We start from the raw sequence: 25225 nt of genomic DNA on the forward strand, positions 1-25225 counted from the left end.
CAGCTATGGGCCCTTCGAGACCCTTTGTTAAAAATCCAAATTACGAAAGCACAGAGCTCGACCAAGATATACATGTGTTGCTTCCTTTAAACACAGCACCAAAAGAATTCCAAAAGAGCCGTATGTGAACTACTATCTCCGTCCAAATTTATTGGTCCACTTCATAATCTGTGCCCAATATTAACCATAGATTTGAATAACAAAATAAAAGTTGCATGTGGCAGAAGTTATATTGTTGGACTCGTATTTGAAAGAGGTTGTTATTCTTGTTGTATATAACTTACTCCCTCTATCCATATATATAGGGCCTAACGTATTTCTCGAGGCTAATTTTGACCATGTGTTAGACCAATAATATTTGACATGCAAGTTACACAAAGTATACGTTAAATTCATACGTGAAATGAGCTTTCAATGATATAATTTTCACATTATACATCTCATATACTAATAATCTTATCAATAGTCAAAGACAGTCTCGAAAAATGCATTACGCCCTATATATATGAATGGCGGGAGTAATTTTTTATAGTTAAATCAAAGATTAATGTTTGACCCAAAATACAAGAGGACTAATAGACGAGAACGAAGACAGTACTCTACTCCTGCAGCCTGCTACCGATTTGCAATGAATGCCAACCCTCTATCGTGGATGTTCTCGAGGGCAGGCTCACAGTTTCGCTGAACGTGAGCCGCTTATATACCTTTAAAAATTGTGTACTGCTGTACTACTTTGCTTCTTCCAAATGAAGTAGAATACCTGCTCGCCGGGAGACCGTCTACCCGCCGGCCTGAGGAGAGACCAGGGGAGTGGTTTCCCACCATGACCATCCCTCCATCGAGGCAAACGCAGGCAGATGGGAGATGGATCACATGTCGCCCTCGGCCAGCCATTGAGAAGATTCCATACCACGACGACAAGAGAGACTGCAGGCAGATGTTGGGACGTCATTTCAGTTTTCAGGTGTCAGGCTGAGGCAGTACCAGTACGTACAAACATTTTACCTGTAACTTGAACCTCTGTCTGTACTGAGGCTGAGCACCCTCCCCCCTGCTCACTCACTGCCTACCTTGCCCGCGCCATCTTGAGTACGCGGTCAAGGCCGGCAACCCCTTGTTCTCTCTTCTCTCTATCAATAGAATGATACGCATTAATACGTATTCGCGAAAAAATGGGCCGAGGCAGGCAGCATGTACAATACGTGCTCGCTTCGAGACCACCTAGTTGCTCGCGAAGGAGAGGCTAACCCTCGGCCAATCATGGAGAAGGTTCCTTCCAGACCACGAGGAGGGGAGACAATTTAGACAGACGCTGAGACGCCATCTCAGGAGCACCGGAGGGCAGAGTCCACACGAAGGAAGGGCCGTGAGGCCATCCCATCCGTGCTAACGGTTCAGCCAGGCATTTTGGGCGCAACTTGGTTTCCGCAAAGCACATTGTCCGCGTGCAGCCGTGCACCGTCCTTGCCACCGGCAGAGCACATGCTCCAAAGGACCGTGTCCCGCCACCAAGGATGTACGGAAGAGCGGTGACGGCCGCAGTCGGGTCACCGAAGGAGAGAAATTTCCAAGAGGGCAAACAGATAACATACTGAATGATTTTACCATGTACTTTCCTTAAATTGGCGCTCTTGCTATGTGTAAAACCGTATGGCGTCTTCCTTCTCAAGGAACTCTGTCTTTTTAAGTCTTACTAGCAAATGAGCCCGAGCGTTGCAACGGGTGAAAAAAACGAGTAAATTGCATAAAACCACCACTTTGAAGGCTCGGTTTGCGAAAAACACTAGGATACAGTTTCTCTGCAGAAAACATCACATCTTGCGTAATGGTTTTGCAAAAACCACTGATCGGCGGATCTGACCATGTTAAGTGAGTTTATGACAGGTAGGGCCCGACAGTCAGGCTGACGTGGCACCGCTTAACATCTCACATGTAACGGCGACGTTTGGTACTATTATATCATCATGTGTGGCCCTATGGGGTCCACATGTCATTGGAAGAGAAAAAGGGTTCATCTTATCTTCACTACACCGCCGCCCGTCCCGAGCCGTGGCAGAGCCGCGCCGTCGTCCGTCCCGACCACAGCCACCGGCCGGCCCGACCTCGACCGCCGCCCGTCCCGACCCCGGCTGAGGCAGAGGCCCGTCATCGCCGTTGCCGCACCAAGGGCGAGGCAGGGGACGCCGCCTGTCCCGCCCCTGCGCCCGGCCGAGGAGCGGCCTGCCGCCATGCGCCGGTGGGTCTCGATCTTCTCGGAGCTGGCGCTGCCCCCCACCCCACCCCCGCGCGCGCACGCGGACCAGCCGCAACTCACCAATCGGCCACCGCGCACCTTCTCGCCTGGAACCACCTCGCCGCCGCCAAGTTCGTCCAGATCCAGTCGGATAGAGGCATCCCCGCTCGTCGCATACCCGAAGCCCGGACTCCGCCCCTGCCCATAGCTGGCGAAGGTGCGGCTCGCAAGCGAGCGTCCGCTGGAAGGAGCTCACCTGCGTCTCCAGCGCCGGGTGGAGCCGCACCTTGAACTCCGGCGAGCAGCCAAGGTGCATGGCCGCTGTAGCGGCACGCGGAAGATGCCCTCGTCCCTGCTCGCGCCGACGAACTCCGGCAGCGCACCCCTGCCACCCGCGCCCCTGTACTTCGACGTCGTCACGGCCTGCTCCAGCGTCACTAGAGACCGCCTCCACGAACCTCCCGCGCCCCACAACACCTGCACGCCACCTGCTCGACAAAATGACGCAAAGAGCAAGTGGTTTGAGAGAGAGAGGGAGGAGTGTTTCGCTGACAAGCGGGTCCCGCGTCCAGCAAAACGTTTTGATGTAACGGTGTGAGAAATTGATGCCATGTCAGCCTGACTGGCGGACCCTACCTGTCATAAACTCACTTAACATGGTCAGATCCGCCGATCAGTGGTTTTTGCAAAACCATTACGCAAGATGTGATGTTTTCTGCAGAGAAACTGTATCCTAGTGTTTTTCGCAAACCGAGCCTTCAAAGTGGTGGTTTTATGCAATTTACTCGAAAAAAACACTTCCTAATCTAATAACCGTGAGTCCAAACTTTAGTAGGTCCTTGTCCTTTATTTCAACACATGGCATCCCATCTGTGTTTTTGTTTATCTTTCTTCCCACTCTCATCGACGCTGGCCTTAGTGTTGACATCAACACAACACGTTTGAAGGTTGTCAATCTTAAGACGTTTCCTCACGGCATACGATGCAAATGAGCCGTTCATTGCAACGGGTGAAAAAAACACTTACTAATCTAATAACCATGAATTCGTAGGTTCATGTCCTTTATTTCAACACATGGCATCCCATCTGAGTTTCTATTTATCCTTCTTCCCACTCTCGTCGACGCTGGCCTCAATCTTAAGACGTCTCCCTTTCGGCATAGGATGATAAATCTATTTTTTCTGTGTAGTTTTTGGATATTGTTTTTGTTCCCCATCCTGGTTTTGCCGAAGTGTTCATTTTTAATTCCGAGCGGCACCGCTATGAAGGAAAGACTGATCATGCGCTATTGATTAAGGTTTCATCGTAAATAGCATTTTTCTAAATGGTTAATAGTTAAAAATAATATCATATTCAGATTCTACATATTTTTTTAATCAAATTTCATATATAACATGTTAAATTTAAAGTTAGGGTTAAAAAGCTATGGATTTTTAAAAAATCGATTAATATGTACTACGGGTTTATTACCAAAAACTTGAGGAGGTGTTTTGCAAAATAGCATGACGGATCAAGAATACCTATTTCTTTTATTAATAGGTATAGAAGAAAGAAGAATGTAATACAACATACAATACATAAGTGCATTGTACTGCCGTATTCTTCCTGAGTAGATAGATCGACGGAGCACATGTGTGAGCCTTGGCCTATTGTTGGTTTCTGGCGGCCAGCTGCATGTCACGCCAGGAAAAATTTCAGTGACATTAGAGCTATAAATTTGCCGAGAACCAATTGGACAATAAGAGAGGTGCTAGTTTAGCGCATCCAAATGTCTGATGGGAGTCCATGTGTCAGCAAGCAGTTTAACAAGGCATCTGTGACGGGTTAAAGCATTGACTTCACTCAGAACCGTTTCTGATTTATTATTGAATACTTATGCTTAAGTAAATCAGGACATAATTATTGGGTACTTGTAATGACCTGATCTCAGACGGTCAAGTTTCTGTGCTTAAGTGTCATCCCTGGATCGGTATGCTGACACACACAGTACTCGAGAATTTATAACATAGGTAAATCACATGTATAAAGTAACGTAAATACTATTACCTCAATCCAAATAGCGGAAGTAAGAATAAGGTTGTGGATTCCCATCAACACCAACGGCAAAGTTGAGTGTAGAAATCGTAACCCTAACGTATCACTTACTCGTCGTAAGATTCCTGCAACATGAGACGTTGCAGCCACAAAGGGTCAATACACTAAATGTACTGGCAAATTCATACCATAGGATAATGATGAATAAAGGCTATCACTACATGCATATATTTGGCTGGTGGAGGCTCTATGGTTATAATGTTTTTGCGAAAACCAATTTTTCCCTACTGCAAAGAAATATATTTTATTTAACTACAAAGTTTGTTGAAAATTATTGAGAAGGTTCCTCCAACTCAATCCCAAATTAATAATCATCAACCCAACAATTAATTGAGTAAAGTGATGAGATCAATATGATAATCCAAGAACCAGATACTCAAGATGTCCATAACCGGGGACACGGCTAATCATGATTAGTTTGTACACTCTGCAGAGGTTTGCGCACTTTTCTCCACAAGACTCGATCTCCTCCGTTGGATTTCTCGCACTACATGGTGTTTGAGAAACGGATGACCGAGACACAGTCTTTCAGAAGCATTAACTCTAACCCTGGGTAGACAATACCAACCTACATCCCCTACATCTGCTAGCCTACCACTGGAAGAGGTCATGCAACATACTCAACTATGCTAGAGCCCATAATAGCTTGTGGCTGCACACAGAAGTTTCTAGCATGAATAATCTTATGATCCCTTTGAGCATGGGTGGCATTTCATAGGGTGATCACACGGGTCCTCCGGGATCCCCTTGGGCAAGCACTGGGTTCTCCAGGTGCCCAGACAACCACTGGGTGCTCTAGGGTGCATCTACCAATTCACCTAGATTATTAAAGTAGCCACCTTAAATAAACCCTTAGTTCATAATGATCTCACATCTGTCATGAATTCTCTCAAACCAATCCACGTCTACGAGCATAGCATAGCAGTAAGCATAACGTAGTAGTAACTCCCAAGATTTGAATGCAGGACAATAGGTTCCTACCTCATCAAAACCTCATCAACTACTTCCCAATACCCACATGTTATCAATCCTACTCATGCAATGTTTGAGGGGTTGAAACTAATGCATAAAACTGGGTAAATAAGGGACATGATCAAAGTGTGAACTTGCCTTGTACGGTTGATGAAGATGATTCGCATTCATAACTCCTGATAGTTCTACTCGTCTCACTCCGGTCAATCTATCGTAAGCAAGCAATAGTAACCACACATAAGCAATCACTCAAAAGATCGGAAAGAACAAAGAAGACAATTCGGAAAACATCAAAACCAAGCAAATAACTCTTGCAACATAAAACAATTTCTAACAGTATAAAAATTATGTGAATTTGGCCTTATCAGAAAGTTTAGGTCAAGAGCTTCGATTTGCAAAAAGAATCAACTCAAACGGAGTTATAAAACTCAAGTTATGAACAAAAGAAGTTCAAATACAAATCTGTTTGAATAAATTTTTTAAATCTTTCAAAAGCATATTTGAGTCGTATTACTGGATAGAGGGGTTCATAACGAAGAAATTGGCGTTGGTTTCGTTGGATTTGGACAAACGAGCAAAAAGTTGTGATAGATTGAAGATCAGGGACTAAACTGTGAAGAAACTAATTACATACGGGTCCCTGGCCGAAATTAAATAGAAAAAGAACAAAATATCTAACAAACGTTCGCTCCAAAACCTAAACCAACGAACTCGTTCGCTCCAGAGGCTAAACCAGTGAGCGTTCTCTAAATAATTGGACAAAATAAAAAATACGGGTTTTTAAAGAAAACCGAGAAAAACCAGATCGGACCGGGGCAACGGTTTATACCGGTTCGGGCGGTCCTTCGTCGAAAACCGGCGGCGGATCTCCGGCGACTTCCCACGGCGGCGAGCGTCGGCGAGGAGCGGCGCTCGGGCGGAGGCGAGGCGAGGCGGTTCGGCGAGAGGCGGCGTCGCGGTGGCTGCGGCGGCGGCGCTAGCGAGCAGGAGAGGCGGCGGCGCTAGCGAGCAGGAGAGGCGGCGGGGTGCGGCGACCAGTGGCGGCGCAAGTGCGGGGCGGCGGCGGGACGCGAGGAGGAGAGGGGGGTCAGCGGCGCTATTTAAGGGCGCCGGGGCGAGGTGGTGGCGTGGGCGAGGGGGCAGAGGAGGCGGCGGCGCGGCAGACTCCGGGGAGGAGTCCCCGTCGGAGACGGCAGGGATGGCGGTGGCGGGCTGGGCCGCGGCCTGGCGAGATGCTGGGCCGGCCCAGTCGACGGGAGTTCTTTTTTAAAAAACATTTTTCCAGATAAATAAATAATAAAAACCAAAATAAATAAAAATATTATATAGGCATATAATATATCAAAAATTTCAAAAAAAGGTTTTCCATTACGTGAACATTTTTCTAACATCAAATAAAATCCACACAAATTTAGATAAAGCAAAGAGTGCTACTGTTGCAATAAAACCCAATAAAAATCATTTTAAAAATACCAAAATTAATTAAAATTTATTTCTCTCCAATTTTCTAATGTGGGGAATCATTTTACCCTAATTTCCATATATTTTATTTTTGGAGAAAAATAATTTGAATAAAATCCAAATAACTCCAAATTGAAAATAATTTCAAAGGGACTTTAAATTTGATTCTTTGAAACTTCCAACTCATATTTCATATGTTTTGAAGAAGTCATTTTATCTTCTCTCATGAAAATCATTGAGTTGCATAAAGTTTCTGAATTGAAAAAATATTTCCAAATAAAATTCAAATCTTTTCAAAACCCTTTTTATTTATTTAAATGGAAGAAGTTATGTCATCTTCTCTCCAGGGTTTTGTATTTAAAAGAATTTGAATTCAAGTAGATCATAAAGCAAAGATGAAAGTTTGGGAAAGTCCTTTTATTCCCTCTCATTTAACTTTCAAAAGTTTCAAATTTCACTCAACTTCACACAATCGATCAAGCAATCAATCATAACTATCTATTTATTATAATATTTCAAAATTTAGAATTTTAGGATGTTACAGTACTGACTGCAAGTTTGAAGATCAACTGAGACACATGGAGTTGACATCTCATTATTTCATATTCGCAAAGAAAGCAACCAAAGTGTGGACAGATTACAGAGGTCAAACTATTCCTTACATATGGAACTGAAGAACAAAGAATAAGTGAATTATTATTTATGCAGGTTTTTTTCTATACTTCATTTTTACTCAAAAAGAATGCGGCTCGCAGAAGCTCATCTATTACAACAGTTCAAGGGAGTCCATGTGTCAGGAAGCAATTTAATAATATGTCTGTACTACTAAGTTAAAGCATCGACTTCCCTTGAACTGCTGCAGATCCATTGAATGGTTGTTTAAGCAAATCAAGACGGAAACATTGGGCACTGTCTACATGGTAGGAACCAAAGTTTGGAGATCAACTCGGACACTTGGAGTTGACATCTCATTATCACAAGTGCTGAGCAAGAAATCAAACAAGTGTGAACAGAATGAGGAAGGAAGTATGTACAATACTTGCCCGCTTCAAGGTCGCCTACTTACGTGGGAAGTGGGAAGGAGACGCCGGGGGAGTGCTTGCTTGGCCTCCAATCTTCCGCCGAGGGAGATGGATCACATGACGCCCTCAGCAAATCATGGAAGAAGGTTCCAAACCACGACGAGGGGAGACACTTCAGACAGATGCTGAGAGAGACGCCATCTCAGGAGCACCGAGGGCAGAGTCCGCACCAAGGGTCGTGAAGCTATCCCCTCCCCTCCGTGCCAACTTGGCCAAGATTATGCATTTTGGGGCTCAACTTTGGTTCCCGCAAAGCACATTGTCCACGGGCGTGCACCGTCCTTGCCACCGGCAAAGCACATGCTATCCCAAGGAGCACGCGGCGACTGAACTGAAGACGCACCCAAGAGTTCACTCAAGATGGAAGGGCAGCGGTCCATGAGAGGAGCCAAGAGAACAAGCAGCTAACAGACTGAATAATTTTACCATGTACTGTACTGTGTATTCTCTTCCCATGTGTAAACTGTACGCCGTCTTCCCTCCTTTTCCTGGAGCTCTCAACATTTCAAGTCTCAAAAACAAGTTGCAAGACAGTAGACAATGCTGCAATATTCTTTCTGTGGTACATCAACAGAGCACATGTGTCAAGAACCAATTGGACAACAAGAGAGGTGCTAGTTTAGAGCATCCAAATATCTCGAGGGAGCCAGCAAGCAGTTTAACAAGGCATCTGTGCAGACTGTGCTAGGTTAAACCATTGACTTCACTTGAACTGTTTCTGATTTAGTAGTGTTGAATACTAGCTGCTTCATAAGTAAATCAGGACAGAACTATTGGATACTGGCTACATGGCGCATACGAACACAAGTTTGAAGATCAACTGAGACACATGGAGTTGACATCTCATTATTGCATATTCGCAACAACAACAAAAGACATCTCATTATTGCAAGTGTTGAGCAAGAAAGCAACCGGAGTGTGGACAGATTACAGAGGTCAAACTATCCCTTACATACGGAACTGAAGAACAAAGAATAAGTGAATTATTATTTATGAAGGAGTTTTTACCTAAGATAAGATACTTATTTCGAATCCTTCAATTTTTACTCAAAAAGAATGCGGCTCCTTCATTACGCCCTCTTATACAAACCGCCGAAGCTCATCGAAGCTCGTAGACGATGAACTCTTCCTCCTCTTCTCCTTCGAAGAATCAAGAACCATGAATGGAACAAATAATGGACAAGTTAAGCTCATCAGTGACGAACGCTTTCTCCTCTTCCCCTCAGAAGAACCAAGAACCAAGAATGGGAACAAATGGACGACGAAAAGCAAGTGGCCACCATCATGTGCACAAGATCCCATGCTCCGAAGAGGAGTAGGACACTGCCTCCTTCTTCCCGCCCACAAGCCTCAGGATGCCCTCAAACACCTCGACATCGCAGGGGATCCTCAGGGCGCCCTCATGCCGGAACCCGAACTCCTCCTCGGCCTCCCTGAGCAGCTCCTCGAACGCCCAGTGCCCGAGGTACTCCGTGGGGATGACGAACCTCCTCATCTCCTCCCCGACGCACACCGCAAAGAAGCCCCGCGGGACGCCGGCGCCACCGCCGTGCCTGCTGCCGGCCTTGGGCGCGAGCGCGAGCCGCTTCCACTTCCTGAGGAGCTGCTGCAGCCTCACGATGTCCCTGATCTTGTTGCTCGCCCTGCCTTGCTCCCCCATTGCCAGTGTGTGTGCGTGTGTGGGTGTGGGTGTGGGTGGGTCTCTTGTCTCAGGCTGCTGCTGCTGCTGCCTCCTTAGCCTGGTGCAAAGACTTGTAAAGGGACTGACAATATATAGGGGGTTGGATTGGACGAGTGTTGAGTCGCGGGTTAGCGTGTTCAACGGGTTAGCTCTGATGTTCTAATCAATGGCTTGATACGAGCCTTTGTTTAAGCTTGGGAGCCAAGTTTTTATATGCTCTGCTCTTAGGATGATGATAAACTAATGCAAAGCGAGACAATGGGCCGGCACCACTAGTTTTTGGAGTTCTTTGCTATCTTCATCAGATTGATTACCTGTAACTACCATAGTAAGCAAATGTAGTGCATACTCTGAAGGACTCTACTCCCTTCTGCAGTGAAACCAGAAGCACTTACTTTTCTTCCACTTCACTGGCTCGACATGTGTTTGCACGGGAGAAGGTAAGCTCAGCACCATTGCTGCCCTAAAAAGGGGGAAAGAAAAGGTTACAAAGATAAACATATTATTTGGCTACTTGCTGAAGAAAGTAAAACAAGTATTAGCTACAGCTAGGAACTAGGGTATCATCGCTCATGTCATCTGATCAACTGCACTTGGTCCAGGTAAAGGCAAGGAATGTTCAGTGCGAAACCAATGAAAGATTCCTGACGTTTTGGACACGGCCACTGGATTTTATTCTATATTTGTGAAGAGGTTGTTCTTTCAATATCATGTCAGAAACCTGACCTCTCAAAGTGTGATCCAACTGATGGAAGATTCTCTCATCCCTGCTAATGATGAGCAATCAGCGCCCGCTCTGCTCCGCTTATCTGAGCAACCACCACCATGATTTGCCTCGACCTCATCATTGCTGCAAAGCCAAATAACAGTTCATGCATCGGAAAAGGACTGCTCTAGTCCTAGCTTTAGGTGGCAGCGCGAACTGCCCGTCTACTCTTGCAGGTTTTAGTGTTTGACTCTGAAACAAAAAGGTGCTTGCACAATGATATATTAACGGATTTGGATTGTTTACTCTGTTTTCTTTCTGGTAATCATTCATGGATTTGGGGGTTATTGTGTCGATGTCAGTGCTGAAGCTTCACAATATTCTGCAATTCCCATGTTCAGTTAGCTCCTGAAAGCACAGTTCTGTAGCGTCCACATTCACCTGAAAAAAGAGAGGGAGAAAAGGAGAGGCTTCTGAGTTTGAGATTTTGGGAACAAAACAGAACAATCTACGCTGTTGCTAATAGCGATGATATCGTGTTTCTAGAAGTAAACTAATAACAGCAGTTCTCTGCAAGACAGCAAGTTGGCTGAAATATGCATCAGTACAGCGAATTACCGCCGTATAATCAAAATATTTCCATTTAAAGGACCAAGAACTAAGGCAGATGACTCTTAAACCTCCAATTGCATACATCGCGTACCTTTAGTAGATATACTATGTATGAATCAGATGGCTCTCTCTTCTGGCCTGTATACCACAAAGTTGGAACCTCTTTCCGGTCATCAGGCACAGCACAGGACATCAGCCGCAATACCTGCATCTGAACTTGAGCAATTCTTTTGTTCTGTCCACGCATCTCAAGCGAGATGAAGATTGCTGTCAGAACCAGGGTCACATCTTAAAATAAGCATAGAAGTTCTGCCCCTGCAGCGCGGAAATTGTTGCACCAGATGCATAACTGAAGTAACTGTTGCTCCCCTTCTTTCTTAAGATAACATGTCATGCACATGGCAACTGAATACATGGCATCTGAGCAGATGGAAAGTACCAGAGATCAGGCTGCATATGGCTGCACATGCCATTGGTCACATAGCTGACACAAATCCCCCAGATCCGGCACAGAGTTCCTTGCTTGGCAAGTTGGCGTGGACTGTAGCACCGGCACATGCATGGAGATCACTTCCGTATTCTCAGAGATAATCACTAATAGCCTGAAAGATGAACAATGTTAATTCAAATTCTTCTAGCTAAAAAAATGGTTATAGTGTGACAGATTATTTATTCTGGAAGAAACTGAGTCACGGCAGAAACATATAGGATAAAATGTCTACAGTAGATGATAACAATCACTTGCATAATATATTCTCACTACAGTAACTATGGATTTAGCTTTTACTAAAGGTAATATCACCAATATACTGACATAAGTAAGAGGATAAAAAGGGACCTTGCATTATCTACCTTGTCTGACAGAACCGAAATATGTAAATGAAATTTTAAACAATATACATGGTCACTTTCTGCAGTCAGACCTACCAAATCTATGCAACCAACCAATCAGGAAACTTTATGGTCCGAAACATGCACACACACACAATGATTACATTGATAGGGACGACACACTGTCCATCAAAACTTTGTAAAGAGGACAATTTTGATTTAGCTTCATCCATTCAGATATTTTTTTTCTTTCTCTGTGGCTTACAATAGTTCCAGTTAGACAGCTGTGCCTGTACTCCATAGTCCTTGCAATGACATAAAAATATCATGTGTCAAGATAAAGCTATAGTGCTGTACTGACACCTTGATAACAAGATAAATGATGAAGTATGAGACTCAGAGGAACTGAAGTATCTCACAGATAGTGATACAGCATAATCATCAAAGGGTGGTATTCATGAGGAAGTATCTTTGGATTGAATAACATAACATTCAGGAGAGTGCAAACAATTCATTGCAGTCACATGAGACAACTCAGGGCAGTGTTGGATTTGCCATGTGTCCAGTTTCAACTGTGTTATCAGATAAAAGCACATAGAGAATTTCAATGTCAATACTCAATAGCGGCCACTTGGATCTCCTTTAATATCCATATATGCTTATTTGCTGGCGCAGAAAAAAAAATTAATGCGATAAATGAAGCTAAAGAGTAGAACTAACTAGGATGAGTTTCTTTAAGCTGGGAAGATGGACAGGGCAAAAGTGTCTCACTGCCATTGAAAACAAGATAAATGATATAGTATGAGCTATGGATTGCAACATTAAACTCGGAGGAATTGAAGTGTCTTATGGATAGTGATACAGTTGTAATCATCGAAGGGTCATATTCATGACTCATGACTCATGAGAAGTATTTTGGATTGAATACTATAATAAATTGAGGATACAACATTCATTATAATCTCAGAGGAGACCCCCCAGGACATTGTTGTTTAGGAAGTGATTTGTCATGTGGCAAGTTTGAACTGAGTTATTATCAGATAAAAAGCACATACAGCAGTCGAATGGAAGCAATCTATGTCAAAAGCAGCTTCTTGGATATCCTGTTATATTCCATATGTTATAAAGGAAGCTGAAGAAGATTTATTAAGGTGGACAGAATTAAGGTAACAAAGTTAACTTGGATGAGTTTCTTTAGGCTGGGAAGATGGACAGGGTGAAAGTGTCTCACTGCCATTGAAAACAGAACAGTATATTGGTACTCCCTCGGTAAAGAAATATAAGAGTGTTTAGATCACTACTTTAATTGGTAAGAGATTTAAGGTACAAACAATTCAGGTGGGGCTGCCTGAACAATCATGATAGAGCTCTCCAGTGTGATTGGCATTTCCACATGTATACTATTTTTTGGAAGGAATACTTATGGTAAGATGACAAAGCCAGAGCACAAAAACTATGCAGCAAACTTAATCAATCACATGGAGTGCCTTTTTTCCAGCTTTCTTAAGGTAGAAGTCATACGGTAAAAGCAGAGGATGCACAATTGTTAACTGTCGGAAGCAAGAAGCACCACAATGATATTTCCAGTCCAGAAATTGTTAACTGTCCGAAGCAAGAAGCACCACAATGATATTTCCAGTCCAGAATGTCTCAGATTACCAATACTATACAACTAAAAACTGGTAACAAGATTGACTGTAAACAAATATGAAGAAGTTGAGCAAGTGTTGCAAAATTGTCATATTATTCTAGCCACCAAGCAGAAGGCGAACAAATATCAGATGATCTTTTTGCAGTGTACTTTCACCAGCAAGAATGAACTAGAAATATCGACACCTCAAACTTCTTAGATAGACAACATTCTAGCACAAGCATAGTTGCACATACATTGTCAGGAAGACAGACAGAGCTAGTACATTGGGTCCATAACTCCATTTCACTAAGCAACCTTGCAAATGCCGCTGGAATTGCTTCTGGAATTGAAATGAGACTCCATCCTATCTCACTGAGCAACCTTGCAAATGTCCTCATACTCAATAGCCTTGAGAACTTTCCCATCATAGAGGCCCTTTTCAACCTGCAGTTTGGCGGAGAATCTCTCTGTGTCCACTGAGAGCAGCCTTGCATTCGAGCCCCGGTAAGCCCCGTTAACAATCCGCACCAGCCCACCAATCTGCGGGAGGACAGTCTCAAGCTCATCCTGGTCGACCCTGAGAACATGCTTGCTCTCCAGCATCTCAATCTCCCCGACATACTTATCAATCACCCTCTTCACCAATCCCTTCTGCTTGTAGTACCCCTTCTCGGCCAGCGACTTGCTCATCACCTTGACAACGATACCAGGGCACAGCCAGTAGTCCTTCCGGTTGCTCCGCTCCTTGGCCTTCTCCTCCTCCTTCATCAGATCATCGATCACCGACCTCCTGGTGTCCGTTGCCTTCCCTGCAACTTTCGCCTTCTTGTTGGGCACCTCCTCCTCTTCCTCCTCGAAGCCAAATTTCATCTTTGGCTTATCATCAAAAGGATTAACCTTAGGTGGCGGCGCAGCCCGCTGGAGTGCAATCGCAATCTTCCCAGTTGGCTTGTTGGCCTCTTTGCCATCCTCCTGTTGTTCTTCCTGATCATCCTCGTCTGATCCCGAATACTCATCATCCTCGCTGCCGAGGTCATCATCAGCACTAGCATCATCGGCGTCTTCGCCATTAGCCTGGGCTTTCTGGGCGCGCTCGATCTGCCGGGCAATCATGAGCTCCTGCCGCTCGTCCTCGGCGAGGTCGGACTTGACCCTCTTGCGCTTGAGCCTGGCCTTGATGGCCTGCTCCGAGTCGCGGTCGATGTAGGTGATGAACCATCCCTTGGGCGTGTCCTCGACCTTGGCGTGGCCCTCGCGGCCGAGGAACTTGACGAACTCGGTGAGCGTGGCCCAGCGGGTGGAGTTCATGTGCACGTGGTGGCGGTCGGCGATGAACTCGTTGTAGATGACGGTGGCGGCGACGCGGGAGCTGCGGTGGGCGCGGCGGAGCAGGGTGAGGAACTCCTCGAGGAACTCGTCGGAGAAGCCCTCGACGACGCGGTCGGGGGCCTGGCCGAAGATGGCCATCTGCCGCTGGTGCGACTCCGACATGCAGTGGCACTTGAAGCCGTTCTCGTCGCGGCACTGCTTCTGGCACATCTGGCAGTACCACCGCAGCTTCTGCAGCCCCTTGGCCTTGATCCGGTTCGCGATCGCCTTGGGCGTCAGGAAGTCGCTCTTCCCCATCGCGCCGCCGGCGCCGCCGGGAACGTGCGGAGGGGAGGGAGGGGGTTTGCGAGGGGCTGGGAGGAGCGCGCGGCGAGTGGGGGCGCGGGGTTTGGGTTGGTCGGCGGGCGGCGGCGGTGGTTGACGGCCGGAGAGATCCGCGAGGGCAGGCAAGCGGTGGACTAGGGATTGGGGATTGGACTGTGGAGTCGGTTTGGAGACGTGGGGATCTCGAGGACTTATTAGCAAACCAGCACGTACCCAATCTGACACGGTGGCTAACACGTATACAACTCGGACATGTATACAACCTTTTTTGACGAGTACGCAAAGCTTGTGTATTTTTTCGAAAAAAATATTTTCATTGATAAAAAAATATAGAATGGGTTCAACGATCCGTGAGAAACAACCACAATGATTAACATCTCCAAATTCAAAAACGAGAACGCCGCCAAGAAACAACACAGTGCCTTTGTAAAAAGAAAATGATATTGTGGCCTTGTCACCGTCCGGTCCAACAAGCCGGACCTAGGGCTCCCCGGATGATGGAAAAGGGCCAGATATAGGTCATGACAGCGCCTCCAAGAAGGGGACGACACCCCCTGGGTGTCGCTGTTGCAAGCATCGGCAAACCGAGCAGGGATTTTTGCCCTGACCTAAATTTCAAGCAATATGCCACCAAATGAGGATCCGGATATGAGAAAGTCAGATCGTTGGTCGAAACTACCACCCAATAAGGAGAGCTACGCCCGCTGCCGAAGGGTGGCACCGGGCTCCATCGGTTGCCTGAGCTATGAATCTGATGGAAGGATGATACGTCAATTTTGCATTATGTTTCCGTACTGTTATTTATTATGTTCTGGGTTGTTATTTCACTTTATGATGCAATTATAATGCATTTTCTATCTTAATTTGCAAGTTTCACAAGAAGAGGGAGATTACCGGCAACAAGAATTCTGGAACTGAAAAAGCTACATCAGAGATAGATATTCTCCACGGCTCCAAATGACCTAAAAATTTATGAAGAATTGTTTTGGAATATATATAAAAAATATTGGCGAAAGAAATATCAGGAGGAGGGCCACCAGAGAGTCGCGGGCTTAGGTGCGTCCCCCTAGGGCGCGACTGGTGAGCTCATGGCTCCACCAGCAGGCCTTTGGGGCCCATCTTCTCCTATATGATGTTATATTCCTTTAAAAAATCAGAAGAAGACTTTTGGGACGAAGCGCCGCCGTCTCGAGGTAGAACCTGGGTAGGAGCACTTTTGCTCCGGCGGAGCGATTTCGTCGGGGATACTTTCCTTCGGGAGGGGAAAATCGAAGCCATCGACATCACCAACGATCCTCTTATCATGTGAGAACCAATCTTCATCAACATCGTCTTCACCAACAGCATCTCATCTCAAACCCTAGTTCATCTTTTGTATTCAATCTTTGTCCCAAAACTTCAGATTGGTACATGTGGGTTGCTAGTGGTGTTGTGTGACGCCTCGACTTAATCGTGCACTAATCATACACGCAAATTTGCAAGGTCAAGATCAGAGACTCACGAAAAGATATCACAACACAACTCTAGACACAAATTACAATCATACAGGCTTTATATTACAAGTCAGGGGCCTCGTGGGCTCGAGTACAAAGTCAGCGGAAGCAACAATATCTGAGTACAGACATAAGTAAACAAGTCTGCCTTAAGAAGTGAAAGGATCGATATGGTTGACTAGAGGGGGTGAATAGGTAACTACCAATTTTTTTAGCTTTTCTTAACAAATTAGGTAAAGCAACAAATAGGTTGTGTAGATGTGCAACTAGGTGAGTAACCTATATGATGCTAGCAACAACAACAATAACACAAGCAAGCAAAGGATACAACACAAGTAAAGCTTGCACAAGGTAAAGGTAAGAGATAACCACACGTGGAGTCGGTGAAGACGAGGATGTGTTACCAAGTTCCTTTCCTTTGAGAGGAAGTACGTCTACGTTGGAGCGGTGTGGAGGCACAATGCTCCCCAAGAAGCCACTAGGGCCACCATGTTCTCCTCACGCCCTCGCACAATGCAAGATGACATGATTCCATTAGTGGTTCCCTCGAAGGCGGCAACCAGACCTTTACAGACAAGGTTGGGCTCTCTCCACAACTGAATTGGAGGCTCCCAACACCACCACGGAGCTTCACCACAATGGAATGTGGCTCCGAGGTGACATCTACCATCTAGAGTGCTCAAACATCATAGAGTAACAAAATCCACACAAGAAAGTATGGGGAATCAATTTTCCTTCGGTGGAAGTGTAGATCTAGGTCTCCTCCTTCAACCCCTAGCTAATTAACAAGTTTGAGTGGCTAGAGAGAGAGATCGGGCAAGAGAGCTTGAAGGGCATCAATGGAGGAGAGAGAGATAAGAGGTAAAGTGGTAGGTCCCGGTACAACCGGGATTCATGGGTATGCTGCAGAAAGCCTAGCAAGCGGTACAACCGGTAGCGAGCGGTAGTACCGGTTACAAAGAGTAACCGGACCAACCGCTCGTCTACCACCCAACTACCGCCTCAAAACAGAAGGGAGTCACCCCTATAGCGGCAGTTGAGCGGTAGTTGCACCGGAACTACCGCCTAGTCTGAGTCAAGGTGGAGGCTAAGTCCAGAGCAGTAGGACCGCTCCGGCCACTGGTAGTAGCGGTTATCAGAGTATAACCCAGACAACCGGGCCACCACCGCCCAAGGACCGCCCCATCACAGAAGCTAGTCCGGTGGTTGGGCGGTACCAGACCGGTACAACCACCCGTGATGACTCCCAAAGTTTTCCCAGTGCAGAGGTGGTACTGAAGGAAATATGCCCTAGAGGCAATAATAAAGTTATTATTTATTTCCTTATTTCATGATAAATGTTTATTATTCATGCTAGAATTGTATTAACCGGAAATTTAGTACATGTGTGAATACATAGACAAATACAGTGTCACTAGTATGCCTCTACTTGACTAGCTCGTTGAATCAAAGATGGTTAAATTTCTTAGCCATAGACATGATCAAGTGCTAAGCTAACTAATATGCTAAGCTAACGGAAATAGACATACTATTGTTGGCGATACAAGTCATACTGCTTACCAGCATGTCAAACACGCATATAACATCCTCGTAATTACCCGAACGTAGTAATTTCCCTCTCCATTTTCGAAATTACTACGTTCCCCAACAGTGGCATCCGAGCCAGGTTTATGCGTAGATGTTATATGTACGAGTAGAACACAAGTGAGTTGTGGGCGATACAAGTCATACTGCTTACCAGCATGTCATACTTTGGGTCGGCGGTATTGTTGGATGAAGCGGCCCGGACCGACATTACGCGTACGCTTACGCGAGACTGGTTCTACCGACGTGCTTTGCACACAGGTGGCTGGCGGGTGTCAGTTTCTCCAACTTTAGTTGAACCGAGTGTGGCTATGCCCGGTCCTTGTGAAGGTTAAAACAGCACTAACTTGACGAAATATCGTTGTGGTTTTGATGCGTAGGTAAGAACGGTTCTTGCTCAGCCCGTAGCAGCCACGTAAAACTTGCAACAACAAAGTAGAGGACGTCTAACTTGTTTTTGCAGGGCATGTTGTGATGTGATATGGTCAAGGCATGATGCTATATTTATTGTATGAGATGATCATGTTTTGTAACGGAGTTATCGGCAACTGGCAGGAGCCATATGGTTGTCGTTTTATTGTATGCAATGCAATCGCCCTGTAATTGCTTTACTTTATCACTAAGCGGTAGCGATAGTCGTAGAAGCAATAGTTGGCGAGACAACAACGATGCTACGATGGAGATCAAGGTGTCGCGCCGGTGACGATGGTGATCACGACGGTGCTTTGGAGATGGAGATCAAAGGCACAAGTTGATGATGGCCATATCATATCACTTATATTGATTGCATGTGATGTTTATCCTTTATGCATCTTATTCTGCTTTGTTTGACGGTATCATTATAAGATGATCTCTCACTAAATTTCAAGGTAAAAGTGTTCTCCCTGAGTATGCACCGTTGCCAAAGTTCGTCGTGCCGAGACACCACGTGATGATCGGGTGTGATAAGCTCAACGTTCATCTACAACGGGTGTAAGACAGTTTTGCACACGCAGAATACTCGGGTTAAACTTGATGAGCCTAGCACATGCAGATATGGCCTCGGAACACTGAGACCGAAAGGTCGAGCGTGAATCATATAGTAGATATGATCAACATAGTGATGTTCACCATTGAAAACTACTCCATCTCACGTGATGATCGGACATGGTTTAGTTGATATGGATCACGTGATCACTTAGATGATTAGAGGGATGTCTATCTAAGTGGGAGTTCTTAAGTAATATGATTAATTGAACTTTAATTTATCATGAACTTAGTCCTGGTAGTATTAGCATATCTATGTTGTAGATCAATAGCTCGCGATATTGCTCCCCGTTTATTTTGATATGTTCCTAAAGAAAAACTATGTTGAAAGATGTTATTAGCAATGATGCGGACTTGGTCCGTGATCTGAGGTTTATCCTCATTGCTGCACGGAAGAATTATGTCCTTGATGCACCGCTAGGTGACAGACCTATTGTAGGAGCAGATGCAGACGTTATGAACGTTTGGCTAGCTCAATATGATGACTACTTTGATAGTTTAGTGCACCATGCTTAATGGCTTAGAATCGGGACTTCAAAGATGTTTTGAACGTCATGGACCATATGAGATGTTCCAGGAGTTGAAGTTAATATTTCAAGCAAATACCCGAGTTGAGGGATATGAAGTCTCCAACAAGTTCTATAGCTAAAAGATGGAGGAGAATAGCTCAAGCAGTGAGCATGTGCTCAGATTGTCTGGGTACTACAATCGCTTGAATCAAGTGGGAGTTAATCTTCCAGATAAAATAGTGATTGACAGAATTCTCTGGTCACCATCACCAAGTTAGTAGAACTTTGTGATGAACTACAGTATGCAAGGGATGACGAAAACGATTCCCGAGCTTTTCATGATGATGAAATCGATGAAGGTAGAAATAAAGAAAGAGCATCAAGTGTTGATGATTAACAAGACCACTAGTTTCAAGAAAAGGGCAAAGGGAAAGAAAGGGAACTTCATGTAGAATGGCAAGCAAGTTGTCACTTCCGTGAAGAAGCACAAAGCTAGACTAAAGCCTGAAACTGAGTGCTTCTACTGCAAAGGAAATGGTCACTGGAAGAAGAAATGCCCTGAATATTTGGTGGATAAGAAGGATGGCAAAGTGAACAAGGGTATATTTGATATACATGTTATTGATGTGTACCTTACTAGTGTTTATAGTAGCCCCTGGGTATTTGATACTTGTTCGGTTGCTAAAAAAATTAGTAACTCGAAACAGGAGTTACAGAATAAACAGAGACTAGTTGAGGGTGAAGTAATGATGTGTGTTGGAAGTGGTTCCAAGATTGATATGATCATCATCGCACACTCCCTATACTTTCGGGATTAGTGTTGAACCTAAATAAGTATTTGGTGTTTGCGTTGAGCATGAATATGATTTGATCATGTTTATTGTAATACGGTTATTCATTTAAGTTAGAGAATAATTGTTGTTCTGTTTACATGAATAAAACCTTCTATGGTCATACACCCAATGAAAATGGTTTGTTGGATCTCGATCGTAGTGATACACATATTCATAATATTGAAGCCAAAAGATGCAAAGTTAATAATGATAGTGCAACTTATTTGTGGCACTGCCGTTTAGGTCATATTGGTGTAAAGCGCATGAAGAAACTCCATGCTGATGGGATTTTGGAATCACTTGATGCTCGCGAACCATGCCCTATGGGCAAGATGACTAAGACTCCGTTCTCCGGAACAATGGAGCGAGCAACTGAATTATTGGAAATAATACATACTGATGTATGCAGTCCGATGAGTGTTGAGGCTCGCGGCGTGTATCGTTATTTTCTGACCTTCACAAATGATTTGAGAAGATATGGGTATATCTACTTGATGAAACATAAGTCTGAAACATTTGAAACGTTCAAAGAATTTCAGAGTGAAGTAGAAAATCATCATAACAAGAAAATAAAGTTTCTACGATCTGATCGTGGGGGAGAATATTTGAGTTATGAGTTTGGTCTTCATTTGAAACAATGCGGAATAGTTTCGCAACTCACGCCACCTGGAACACCACAACATAATGGTGTGTCCGAACGTCATAACCGTACTTTATTGGATATAGTGCAATCTATGATGTTTCTTACCGATTTACCACTATCATTTTGGGGTTATGCATTAGAGACAGCTGCATTCACGTTAAAAAGGGCACCATCTAAATCTGTTGAGACGACACCGTATGAACTGTGGTTTGGCAAGAAACCAAAGTTGTCGTTTCTTAAAGTTTGGGGTTGCGATGCTTATAAGAAAAAGTTTCATCCTGATAAGGTCAAACCCAAATTAGAGAAATGTGTCTTCATAGGATACCCAAAGGAGACAGTTGGGTACACCTTCTATCACAGATCCGAAGGCAAGATATTCATTGCTAAGAATGGATCCTTTCTAGAGAAGGAGTTTCTCTCGAAAGAAGTGAGTGGGAGGAAAGTAGAACTTGATGAGGTAAATGTACCTGCTACCTTATTGGAAAGTAGTTCATCACAGAAATCTGTTTCTGTGACTCCTACACCAATTAGTGAGGAAGCTAATGATGATGATCATGTAACTTCAGATCAAGTTACTACCGAACCTCGTAGGTCAACCAGAGTACGGTCCACACCAGAGTGGTACGGTAATACTGTTCTGGAGGTCATGTTACTTGACCATGACGAACCTACGAACTATGAGGAAGCGATCATGAGCCCAGATTCCGTGAAATGGTTTGAGGCCATGAAATCTGAGATGGGATTCATGTATGAGAACAAAGTATGGACTTTGGTTGACTTGCCCGATGATCGGCAAGCCATAGAAAATAAATGGATCTTCAAGAGGAAGAGGGACGCTGATAGTAGTGTTACTATCTACAAAGCTAGACTTGTCGAAAAGGGTTTTTGACAAAGTTCAAGGTGTTCACTGCGATGAGATTTTCTCACTCATAGCGATGCTTAAGTCTGTCTGAATCATGTTAACAAATTTCCACATTGTATGAAATCTCGCAAATGGATGTCAAAACTACATTCCTTAATGGATTTATTAAAGAAGAGTTGTATATGATGCAACCAGAAAGTTTCTGTCGATCCTAAAGGTGCTAACAAAATGTGCAAGCTCCAGCGATCCATCTATGGACTGGTGCAAGCATCTCGGAGTTGGAATATACGCTTTGATGAGTGGATCAAAGCATATAGTTTTATACAGACTTGCGGTGAAGCCTGTATTTACAAGAAAGTGAGTGGGAGCATTACAACATTTCTGATAAATATATGTGAATGACACATTGTTGATCGGAAATAATGTAGAATTTTCTGGAAAGCATAAAGGAGTATTTGAAAGGAGTTTTTCAAAGAAAGACCTCGGTGAAGCTACTTACATATTGAGCATCAAGATCTATAGAGATAGATCAAGACGCTTAAGTTTTTTCAATGAGTACATACCTTGACAAGATTTTGAAGTAGTTCAAAATGGAGCAGTCAAAGAAAGAGTTCTTGCCTGTGTTACAAGGTGTGAAATTGAGTAAGACTCAAAGCCCGACCACGGCAGAAGATAGAAAGAAAATGAAAGTCATTCCCTATGCCTCAGCCATAGGTTCTATAAAGTATGCCATGCTGTGTACCAGATCTATTGTATACCCTATACTGAGTTTGGCAAGGGAGTACAATAGTGATCTAGGAGTAGATCATTGAAAAGCGGTCAAAATTATCCTTAGTAGAATAAGGATGTGTTTCTCGATTATGGAGGTCACAAAAGGTTCGTTGTAAAGGGTTACGTCGATGCAAGTTTTGACACCGATCCAGATGACTCTAAGTCTCAATCTGGATACATATTGAAAGTCGGAGCAATTAGCTAAAGTAGCTCCGTGCAGAGCATTGTAGACATAGAAATTTGCAAAATACATACGGATCTGAATTTTGGCAGACCCGTTGACTAAACTTCTCTCACAAGCAAAACATAATCACACCTTGGTACTCTTTGGGTGTTAATCACATAGCGATGTGAACTAGATTACTGACTCTAGTAAACCCTTTGAGCGTTGGTCACATGGCGATGTGAACTATGGGTGTTAATCACATAGTGATGTGAACTATTGGTGTTAAATCACATGGCGATGTGAACTAGATTATTGACTCTAGTGCAAGTGGGAGACTGAAGGAAATATGCCCTAGAGGCAATAATAAAGTTATTATTTATTTCCTTATTTTCATGATAAATGTTTATTATTCATGCTAGAATTGTATTAACCAGAAACTTGATACATGTGTGAATACATAGACAAACAAAGTGTCACTAGTATCCCTCTACTTGACCAGCTCGTTGAATCAAAGATGGTTAAGTTTCCTAGCCATAGACATGAGTTGTCATTTGATTAACGGGATCACATCATTAGAGAATGATGAGATTGACTTGACCCATTCCGTTAGCTTAGCACTTGATCGTTTAGTATGTTGCTATTGCTTTCTTCATGACTTATACATGTTCCTATGACTATGAGATTATGCAACTCCCGAATACTGGAGGAACACTTTGTGTGCTACCAAACGTCACAACGTAACTGGGTGATTATAAAGGTGCTCTACAGGTGTCTCCAATGGTACTTGTTGAGTTGGCATAGATCGAGATTAGGATTTGTCACTCCGATTGTCGGAGAGGTATCTCTGGGCCCTCTCGATAATGCACATCACTATAAGCCTTGCAAGCAATGTGACTAATGAGTTAGTTGCGGGATGATGCATTACGGAACGAGTAAAGAGACTTGCCGGTAACGAGATTGAACTAGGTACTGAGATACCGACGATCAAATCTTGGGCAAGTAACATACCGATGACAAAGGGAACAATGTATGTTGTTATGCGGTGTGACCGATAAAGATCTTCATAGAATATGTAGGAGTCAATATGAGCATCCAGGTTCCGCTATTGGTTATTGACCGGAGACATGTCTCGGTCATGTCTACATAGTTCTCGAACCCGTAGGGTCCGCACGGTTAAAGTTCGGTGACGATCGGTATTATGAGTTTATGTGATTTGATGTACCGAAGGTAGTTCAGAGTCCCAGATGAGATCGGGGACATGACGAGGAGTCTCGAAATGGTCGAGACGTAAAGATCGATATATTGGACAACTATATTCGGACTTCGGAAAGGTTCCGAGTGATTCGGGTATTTTTCGAGGTACCGGGGAGTTACGGGAATACGAGGAAGAAGTAATGGGCCTCATGGGCCAAGGGGTGGAAGAGAGGAGGCAGGGTGCGCGCCCCCCTAGCCCAAACCGAATTGGACTAGGGGGCCGGCCCCTCTTTCCTCGTTTTCCTCCCTCTCCTTCCTTCTCCTTTTCCTCCTTCCTTTCCTCCTCCTAGTAGGAGTAGGAAAGGGGAGTCCTACTCCTACTAGGAGGAGGACTCCTCCTCCTGGCGCGACCTACAGGGGCCGGCCGGCCTCCTCCCTTGCTCCTTTATATACGGGGGCAGGGGGCACCCTAGAACACACAAGTTGATCTGTTGATCTCTTCCAGCCGTGTGCGGTGCCCCCTCCACTATAATCCACCTCGATCATATCGTAGCGGTGCTTAGGCGAAGCCCTGCGTCGGTAGCATCATCATCACCCTCATCACACCGTCGTGCTGACGAAACTCTCCGGCGAAACTTTGCTGGATCCAAGCTCGCGGGACGTCATCGAGCTGAACGTGTGCTGAACTCGGAGGTGACGTCCCACGATCTCCGATCCAGCAGAGTTTCGCGGGAGAGTTCCGTCAGCACGATGGTGTGATGACGGTGATGATGTTGCTACTGACGCAGGGCTTCGCCTAAGCACCGCTACGATATGATCAAGGTGGATTATGGTGGAGGGGGGCACCGCACACGGCTTGGAACAATCAACTTGTGTGTTTAGGGTGCCCCCTGCCCCCGTATATAAAGGATGGAGGGAGGAGGAGGCCGGCCCTCATAGGGCGCGCCCAAGTGTGGAGTCCTACTAGGACTCCCTAGTCCTAGTAGGATTCCGCCTCCCACATGGAATAGGAAAAAGGGAAGGGAGAAGGAGAAGGAAGGAAGGGGGCGCCCCCTCCCTAGTCCAATTCGGACCAGTCCATGGGGAGTGGTGCGGCCACCCTTTGAGGCCTTTCACGATCCGACCGATCCAAGTACCGAACGTACGGCACCTCCGAGTTCAGCACTGTAACACCCTGAGAATCATG

The 25225-nt window shown here is 44.8% G+C and overlaps 2 protein-coding genes across 2 annotated transcripts; both read right to left on the minus strand.

The window, feature by feature from the left end:
* Nucleotides 1–8665: 8665 nt before the first annotated feature.
* Nucleotides 8666–13258, minus strand: LOC109781933 (protein SMALL AUXIN UP-REGULATED RNA 12). The gene is made up of 4 exons (XM_073501088.1): nt 10933–13258; nt 10536–10670; nt 10250–10373; nt 8666–9986 (listed from the first exon to the last, which is right to left on the minus strand). Exon 4 carries the CDS (start codon nt 9500–9502, stop codon nt 9125–9127), a length of 378 nt encoding a protein of 125 aa, XP_073357189.1. The 5' UTR covers nt 9503–9986; nt 10250–10373; nt 10536–10670; nt 10933–13258; the 3' UTR covers nt 8666–9124.
* Nucleotides 13259–13397: 139 nt separating this feature from the next.
* On the minus strand, nt 13398–15138 carry LOC109781935 (KIN17-like protein). Its single transcript, XM_020340525.4, has one exon. The coding sequence runs from the start codon at nt 14929–14931 to the stop codon at nt 13675–13677; it is 1257 nt and encodes a 418-aa protein (XP_020196114.1). The 5' UTR covers nt 14932–15138; the 3' UTR covers nt 13398–13674.
* Nucleotides 15139–25225: the final 10087 nt, after the last annotated feature.

Source organism: Aegilops tauschii, chromosome 6 (assembly GCF_002575655.3).
Source record: "Aegilops tauschii subsp. strangulata cultivar AL8/78 chromosome 6, Aet v6.0, whole genome shotgun sequence".
Taxonomy (NCBI): domain Eukaryota; kingdom Viridiplantae; phylum Streptophyta; class Magnoliopsida; order Poales; family Poaceae; genus Aegilops; species Aegilops tauschii.

Coding starts and splice junctions, on each gene's coding strand:
- LOC109781933 (XM_073501088.1), bottom strand. CDS start 9,502: ATGGGGGAGCAAGGCAGGGCGAGCAACAAGATCAGGGACATCGTGAGG.
- LOC109781935 (XM_020340525.4), bottom strand. CDS start 14,931: ATGGGGAAGAGCGACTTCCTGACGCCCAAGGCGATCGCGAACCGGATC.